We start from the raw sequence: 8,299 nt of genomic DNA, 5'->3' as shown, positions 1-8,299 counted from the left end.
GGGCAAAACATTTTATCAGCGAACTTTTGAAGCATTTCCTGAGACGGAGGAAGGCGCTGGAAAAGAGCTTAACTGATAGAAATCTAACGTGAACTTACGTGTTGCATTTGGTCGCTTTGAACTATTGAACAGATTGTAAATGTTGGTTTTCAATAAGATAATATTTTAAATCCTAATGTACAGACATATTAATTAATCACCTACATTTATGGCGTCAATTTCATGCCTTGAACAACTGCAATGAATTGACAAAAAACGCATTTCACATTGATCAGTAAAAACTTTATTCATACTGACATGGGTAAAAAACCAAGCGCTCACTTCACAGGATGGTATACTTTCCACTCTTCTCTAATATTGAAAACGAACGTTACTCTAGCTTCTCATATGACATAGATTGAAATAGATCTTCTTGGTTTGATATGAATCCAACTCAGAGCCAGACACAAGGATGGGACACAGTGATCTTGAGTCGGCTTGATTTATTATCTTGGTCAGGGAATATGTACATTTTTTAGTTCTTGATATTCGTTCTTGGTTTTTCACTTCTTTCAAGCATGTACCATTGTTAAAGAAGCTTAAATATGGAAATTAAACGGCACATGCTAAAATAAATATCACACTTGGGCCGGAATGTTTCATTCAGGACCTCGGGCTTTGTTGAATTTTCCGCCCTCGACCTTCGGTCTCGTGCGGAAAACTCAACAAATCCCTCGGTCCTGAATGAAACATTTTACCGGCCCCGTGTGATATTATATATGACCATTCTGTTCAATCGTTTTACTGCCCGGCTCGTGCTGTACTTAAGGCATACCCCGTTATGTAGGAAAACAAACTACAGTACACTGTGGTCGAGCATTGTTGGTACTAGAGCCAGTAGTACTAGCAACAGTAGTAACAGTAGTAGCAGCAGCAGCAGTAGTCGTAGTAGTAGTAGAAGTAGTAGTAGTAGTAGTAGTAGTAGTAGTAGTAGTAGAAGTAGCAGAAGTAGTAGTAGTAGTAGCAGAAGAAGTAGTTGTTGTAGTTGCGACAGGAAGTGTTAGACACATTGGCGGCGCTTGCGTTACATTTGTACTCTCGCTGCTGATGACTTGAGGCACGGATGGCTCTGGATTGTTCTGAGCCATGACCAGTGATGCCAGGATACCAGCCGCTCCCACAGTGACCAAACCCCCTGCTAACAGCAGCTGCTCAAACGGAGCCCCGGTCGTCAACTGACGCTCGACGCCGGCGTCATTGCCGTCACTTTTATCAGGTGGCAGGGCGCCAGCGCTTCCTAGCGTAGATCCAATGAGCATCAGGGATGCCACAGCACAATGGGCCAGCTTCATGTCGTCTTTGTTACGGCAGCTCGGGCGGTCTGCAGCTGCCGTACGCTGATTGAGCCGCTCCAGTCGGAGGGCGATGCGCTGACTGCGCTGCAGTGGTGCAGCGGCAGAAGCGGGACTACCAGTCGACGGTGGGAGCCACTCGCGAAGCGATCGGTTTTCCGCAGGGCGCTTCACAGACAAGGTGGACGGCAGACGACAGCAAAACGGCGCCCTTTGGAGGATGTAGACGGCGTTTTCTTAAACTCTCCAAGACTTGATGGTATGAATACCATCAGCACCGGACGGTGTGATCGGCCGTACTTCTCACGGCTACAGAGAGGTTGTGCCACTTACCTCGCCTCTTCCTCGGTTTAAATACACTGTCCGATGGAGCAGTTTGAGGCCGGGTGGCGCTCACTCTGGTGCCGTTGGGGTCGGTGAAAGATATTATGAGCACTGAGCAGGTCATTCGGTCGCCGAGGATAGACCGCCCTCGCCGGACGGTTCTCTGTTTTCTACCATATCATGATCGTCCTCTTTGCTGGGGCCGGTCGGCCGGCCGGGCGTGCGGGGCGCCGGCCCTACCAGTCGACGGCTCGCCCGCACGGCCGGTGGATAGGGGGGCGCCGCCCGCGATGCCTATTTCGACGGGCGACGCGGGCGGTGGCTGACGGGCCTCCCGCCTGGAGCGCTGGAGAGGTAACCCACAGCTCTCCCTGGCTGGGGAGGTATCCCCCAGATCTTCCCGGGGCCGGGGTGGTTCTTCAGTCCATGACAGGACGCCGCCCCGGCTTGGCCATGTTAAAATGCTAAAATCAAAGGGGGGCACGGTGCCCCGGTGCCCTCCCCGTTCCGTCGCCTATGCACCCCAAAGAAAGGAAAACAACGTTTATACTTTTGTATGTAGTTCAGGAAACCTCTGGCGCTGCTGCTGCCGGCTACTGATCCATCTTTATTATCGAGCAGGTAAATCAACTCACACTATGAGCGGCGTTCAACACAGTCAAAATAAAGAAGCAAACAAATAGATAAATATGTAAATATTTACCTGATTAAGCAAAAAGCGCCACGATTCAAGTTTTTAGGCACTTTTGCGCCAATTGTGTGCGTGCGTGCGTGCGTGCGTGCGTGCGTGCGTGCGTGCGTGCGTGCGTGTGTGTGAATCCAAGCGGAGCGACCTCTCCCGGGCCGCCACTCCTTTCCTTATGGGCTAGATGTCTTCGAAAAGCAAGGTGCAGCGATTGTCACCCACTTGTGAGGTCTCAGTCCAGTTGGTGACCTCTGAGGTCAGTTCAAAGAACCCAAGGTAGGGATGCGTTATTTTCGTAAACTAACCTTGACAAAGATAGTCCAAAATCGGCGCTTTTGTCACCACCGTGTTTTAGACGTTCAGACGCGTGGACGGTCAAATGATGGACTTTGGCTATACGTCAACTTTGGCTTTCCACACACGTTAGCTCCGAAAGCACATTCATGCCGAAAAACGAGTACAGCATCATAATTCATAATGCTTAAAAATCATAATGCTTTTAAAAGTCAGGTCACCCGAGGACATCAAATATCAAGTTTCACCTATTTCAACATTGTTTGACAAACCGGTGCATAACTTGGGAACGGATGTAGGTACTGCGGCAATGCACCGCTGAAAAGCGCATTTAATAACTCTTTTGAGGCTGTTTCTGAATGATCTTTTTACAATGTAAGGTAAACAACGTAGTCTCGAGAGGGAAAAACGTAAAATTTACGATGCTATTGATTTTTTTTCAGTGATAACATTTCACTCAAAACTTGCATGACGTTGATATTTCCAGCACCGTGTTGCTGCTGTCGAGAAGCGTTGAATTAAAGGGACCCTCCCACCAGTGGCGCGGGAACCGGAGGGGGGGAGGCAAGCGGGGGCTGAGCCCCTCCAACTTTTCGGCTGGGGGGGGCTCGTAATGTATTTGAGCCCCCCCCCCCCCCAGCTGGAGGAATCGAAATCGGAAATCTACCTGTCGCCACGTGTCCTCTGGTATTTCACACGCCAACGACACTTATTTAGCCGGATGATAGACAAGGACTGTAGGAGAGCGATGGGTAGATCAGGATGGTGAGGAAGACGCCAGCCGCTGCCCGATTCCAGCCTCTCGATGGCGAGACCACTGTAATCGGACAGATCAACCGATACTCCGGCGCCTCGATGGCAAGGTTAGCCGGAGCCGACTGGTCGCACCCCTGTCTGAGCGGAGACCCCGCACCCGAGCCTCGATGGCAAGACCCGGGGAACGAGTTTAAGCTCAGTGACTCGATGGCGAGACACTGTGGCCGCCTCCCTCACACACCCCGGAAGAGGCCGTGTTATGAGTCCCGGATGAAAGGAAATGATCGGCTACTCGCACGCTGAGAAGACTCGCTGCTGTTCACTGTCCCGTCCCTTTTTCCACTGGTCCAGCTCCTCTCCACACCAGTTAAGATATTTCACTTGCTATATTGTGCACCACCACCACACCACAGCCAGAGCAACACTTCCACCCACACAGCGAGCACTTCCCCGCCGAGCATCCAGAACGAACTCCCTCAATAACCGCGCGCTGACCCGAGGTCACCTCGCCGGCGCCCGAGGGCCAGAGCCCAAGCAGCCAATCACCGGGCTGCCTGCTATGGGGCCAGCTCAGTGCCGGCATAGCCCCAGGCGCCACGTGGTCGGCCGGCCGCCACATGGCCCGCTCGGAGGTCCGGGAGGCCCGGCCTGCAGCCGCCGGTGCTAACATCCCCCTGCACCGTGTTGCACTGCAGAGCAACACTTACAGAAAGAAACCGGCGCGCTGCCGTGCCGTACATATCGCGTCGCTAGCACATATAAAACATTTCACATTCCAGCAAATACGATTCTATTTCTTGCAACACCAGCAAGTATAACATGAAACAGAAGAAATAAAGAACACTTCAACTTCGTTAAGCAACGATTAATGATGGGGATCAGTGGTATATCCCCACCGACGCACCACGGCGACTGGCGACGTCGTCGCTGTTAGACGAATCGCTGCCGCCCAAGCAGAAACTGCCACATCCGAGGAAGCTACCGCCTGTGCTGATGTAGCCGAGGAGGTTGCCGCCACCGGTGCTGAGGCGGCCGAGGAGGCCACCGCCGCCTGCGCCGAGGCCGCTGCAGCGCTCGCGGAGGCTAATGCCTCCCACGTTGGAGATGGAGAGACGCTGGAGAGCCTCCAGACTCAGAGGACCCTTGGTCCTCTAGTGCTTGATAGCGATGTGTCAGGATCGTGTAAACCCCGCTGGTTTATCTCACGGTTGCGGAGATGCCGATGTGTTTTGTCTCTCCCAGCCCCTCGATGGCGAGGCCACTGGGAGCAGACGGAAGGGTCGATGGTTCGGCCTCTCGTTGGCGAGTTGACCTGGGCGTCATTTGACTCCGACGCCAGCACGCGTTGCAGGTCCGCTCGTAAATCTCTGCAAGTCTGTTGGCCACGAAGGTCTTGAACCGTCGAGTTTCATTATCAAGGTACTGCTGGATGACCTTGCTGTCCGTCCAGCAGAAGACGTCATCCGGCGGCTGAGTGATCTCACCGAGGACGGTAGCCACCAGACGCGCTCCAAGAACGGCTGCTTGCAGCTCTAGACGGACAATTGATAGTCGCTTCAGTGGAACGACTCGGCATTTGCCGATCAGGAAGCGACAATGGTGTAATCCATCGCTCGAAGTTGTCCTCCAGTATGCCACAGCGCCGAACGCACTCTCTGACGCATCGCAGAACACATGAAGTTGGCGTCGCAGTGTCTCTGGGCCGCTGGGGTTCACGCAGCGTTGCATCACGACTTCGTTCAGCTTCTCTGCTTCACTCAGCCACTCCAACCATTGGCTCAGCTCAGGTTCGGGTAGTGGCTCGTCCCACTCCAGATGTTTCCACCAGAGTCGCTGCATCATCATCTTTGCTCTCACGGTAACAGGAGCAGCAATCCCCAGAGGGTCAAAGATTGTTGACACTTTGCTGAGCACACCACGCTTGGTTGCACTCACTTCTTTGGCTTGGAGACGAAACCCCAATGTGTCCTCGTCTTCCTCCCATGCGATGCCCAGCGTCTTTTCAGCGGTGTGCGAGCTCCTGAGACATAGGCTCGCAAAGGCGCTGGCTCTCTCACTCTCTGGAACGCCTTTCATCACAGCGGGGGAACTGCTTCTCCACTTCGTGAGGTGAAAACCTCCTCTCTCCAGTGCCTCCTTCACGTCAGCGTACAGCTGTTTGGCGGCGTCTTCCGTCATGCAAGAGAACAGGCAATCGTCCATGTAGAACGACTTTGCCAGTTGCTCGGGACTTCTGCTGAGAACCTTGTCTGTCTCCGCTCCATAGTTCAGAAGTGCCTTTCTCAGCACGTAGTTGGCCGTTGCCGGTGATGACTTCGCGCCAAAGATGACCACCTCCATCTGATAGACGTCAGGCTTGCGGTGTCGCTCCATCTCTCGCCATAGAAAGCTCGATGCAGGCTGGTCTTCTGTCCGGATCCTCACCTGATGATACATCTGCTTGATGTCCGCTGTCACAGCGATCAGACCTTCCCTGAAGCGCATGATCACCCCAGGAAGGCTTTGTAGTAGATCTGGACCTGTGACGAGCTTCGAGTTCAGTGATACACCTTGGTATGTTGCCGCAGCGTCGAAGACGATTCTCAGCTTCCCTGGCTTGTTCGGGTTCACTACTGCGTGGTGTGGCAGATACCAACGCTTCTCCTTCGGTTCGTCCGCTTCTTCTGCTGAGAGCTTCCTTGCGTGACCATCCTTCACATATCCGTCGATGATGGCTTGGTACCTTGTAGCCAGTTCTGGCTGCTTGTCGAGTTTCCTCTCGATGGAATGAAGACGTCGGTACGCTTGGTTCCAGTTGTCCGGCAACATCGGTTCGTCTTCACCCCACAGAAGTCCAGCTTCATATCTGTCCCCCACCTTCCTGGTCTGCTGATCCAAGATTCGCATAGCTCTGAGATCTTCTTGAGATCGTGCATCAGAGCTGTTGATCATGGTGCCGAAGGCCTCGTTCGTCCACCAGTCTTGGACCAACTCTTGCAGACCCTCCAGAGCGTCTCCGGGAGCACGTCGACGCACGAACATGACTTGCCGCATTGTGCTTGGAATCAGGGTGGATATCGATCCCGTCAGGGTCCAGCCAAAGTCTGTCCGGATAGCGACGGGCATTCCGGGGCCTCCCACCTTGACCTCTCGCTGCAGCACAGCTTCCAGAATGTTGGCACCAAGTAGAAGCTCGACGTGTGCGCCGTTGTACTGCTGTAGGTCCAGGTCCTGCAAGTGCTTCCAGCTGCGAAGCTGCTTACTACTCATGCTGGGTGGGGCCACGTTCAACCTTGGCACAGACCACACCTCGGGCACGAAGATTCGATTTCTGCTGGTCGCTGTGCTCAGAGGACTGACCGTCAGCTGAACTCGAAGAGACGACTGTCTGGTACCACTTCCTTCGATGTTCTGTAGCTGCAGATTCTCTCGGACTCCTGGAACCCCAATCTCTTCCAAGACATCTTCACAGCAGAGCGATGTCTGCGCCCCCGGGTCCAGCAATGCTACTACGTCTCTCTCCCCATTTGGGCCGTGAATCCGCACCGGCACCAACTGCAGCAGTGTGTCTGTCGTCTCTGTGAGAGCCGTGCCGACGATGCGACTTCCTCCTCGTGCCTCTGTTTTTGGTTCTGTTTGGTTTTCTTCATCACCAGCAGCGTTTCTGTCCACATGTATGACTCGGTGATGAGATGCATTACATCCATTCAAGTTGCATCGTCTTGCAGAGCGGCAATCCCTCATGAAGTGACCCTTGTTCAGGCAGCCCCAACACAGTCGTTCCTTGCTCACTACGACCAGCCTCTCCTCCACCGTCTTCGACTTGAACTCCGTGCAATCCTGAAGCTTGTGCTGTTCCTTGCACAGGACACAGAACCAGCGACGTCGGTTGTTTTCCGTCTGGGAAGACGTAGCCGACGTAGTCAGAGTTGTTCGTCGCGCCGAGGTCTCCCGTACACCCGCGGATGGCCTTTTTCTCTCTGGCTCGCGGTTGTGGTTGGCCGAGTTTCTCAAGATGGCAGTCTCTGTCTCCAGCCACTTGCTGAAGATCTCCAGATCGGGCTGCTTGGGATGCATCTGATGCACTTCTCGTCCCCACTGGTAGGACAACTCCGCAGGAAGCTTCAATACTACTCGACGCAGGTTCTCGATGGCTCTCAGATCATTGTAGTGGTTCAGAGCGCGCAGAGTCAGCACAGTGTTGCTGACAGCTGAACTGAACCTCTCCACTGAGGCGATGTTGTTGATTGAAGAAGCTGGTGTCGTGAACATGGAGCTGAGATATGCTTGGCTGATGTCACCTTCTCGACCAAAACGCTCGTGCAGCCTTGCCAACGCCTGGTGATACATCTTGCCATCGAACAAGAATCCCTCGATGGCTTGATGGGCGACTCCATCAACTGCTTGTTGTAGATGCGCCATCCGCTCCGTGTCAGAGAGAGCCGCCTGATCGTGAACCAGTGCTCTGAAGAGACTGATCCAGCGCGGCCACTCACTTGGATCTCCCGTGAACCGCGGCAAGCTGAGACGCGGAACACTGTTCAAGAAAGCGGCTGACATCCCAGGAGGTGGATGCCCGTGCTTCTCCTGCCCTTTGCTGTTTGATGTCCAGTTGTCTGGGTTCAGAGATGAACCATCCACCTCTACTTCCGGAGCAGCTTTAGGTCCTTGTGGTCTTGGACCAGGCACATTGTCGGGTACGCTCGTGCAATGCGGTGGTTCGGCAGCTTGATCTACCCCCGCACCTTCAGCAGACCGAAAAACGAGTACAGCATCATAATTCATAATGCTTAAAAATCATAATGCTTTTAAAAGTCAGGTCACCCGAGGACATCAAATATCAAGTTTCACCTATTTCAACATTGTTTGACAAACCGGTGCATAACTTGGGAACGGATGTAGGTACTGCGGCAATGCACCGCTGAAAAGC

At 53.3% G+C, this 8,299-nt stretch overlaps 1 protein-coding gene across 1 annotated transcript; it reads right to left on the bottom strand.

The window, feature by feature from the left end:
* Positions 1 to 882: 882 nt before the first annotated feature.
* On the bottom strand, positions 883 to 7,719 carry LOC122368656. Its single transcript, XM_043342833.1, has 2 exons — positions 5,543 to 7,719; positions 883 to 1,090 (listed from the first exon to the last, which is right to left on the bottom strand). The coding sequence occupies exons 1-2, from the start codon at positions 7,717 to 7,719 to the stop codon at positions 883 to 885; spliced, it is 2,385 nt and encodes a 794-aa protein (XP_043198768.1).
* Between the last annotated feature and the right edge of the window lie 580 nt (positions 7,720 to 8,299).

This window comes from Amphibalanus amphitrite, unplaced genomic scaffold (assembly GCF_019059575.1).
Source record: "Amphibalanus amphitrite isolate SeventyFive unplaced genomic scaffold, NRLGWU_Aamphi_draft 000032F_arrow, whole genome shotgun sequence".
Lineage (NCBI taxonomy): Eukaryota > Metazoa > Arthropoda > Thecostraca > Balanomorpha > Balanidae > Amphibalanus > Amphibalanus amphitrite.
This window is presented reverse-complemented; position numbering and strand designations above follow the sequence as displayed.

Coding starts and splice junctions, on each gene's coding strand:
- LOC122368656 (XM_043342833.1), bottom strand. CDS start 7,719: ATGTATCACCAGGCGTTGGCAAGGCTGCACGAGCGTTTTGGTCGAGAA. Junction 1,091..5,542: donor GAAGACGCCGCCAAACAGCT/GTACGCTGACGT, acceptor CCGTGCCTCAAG/TCATCAGCAGCGAGAGTACA.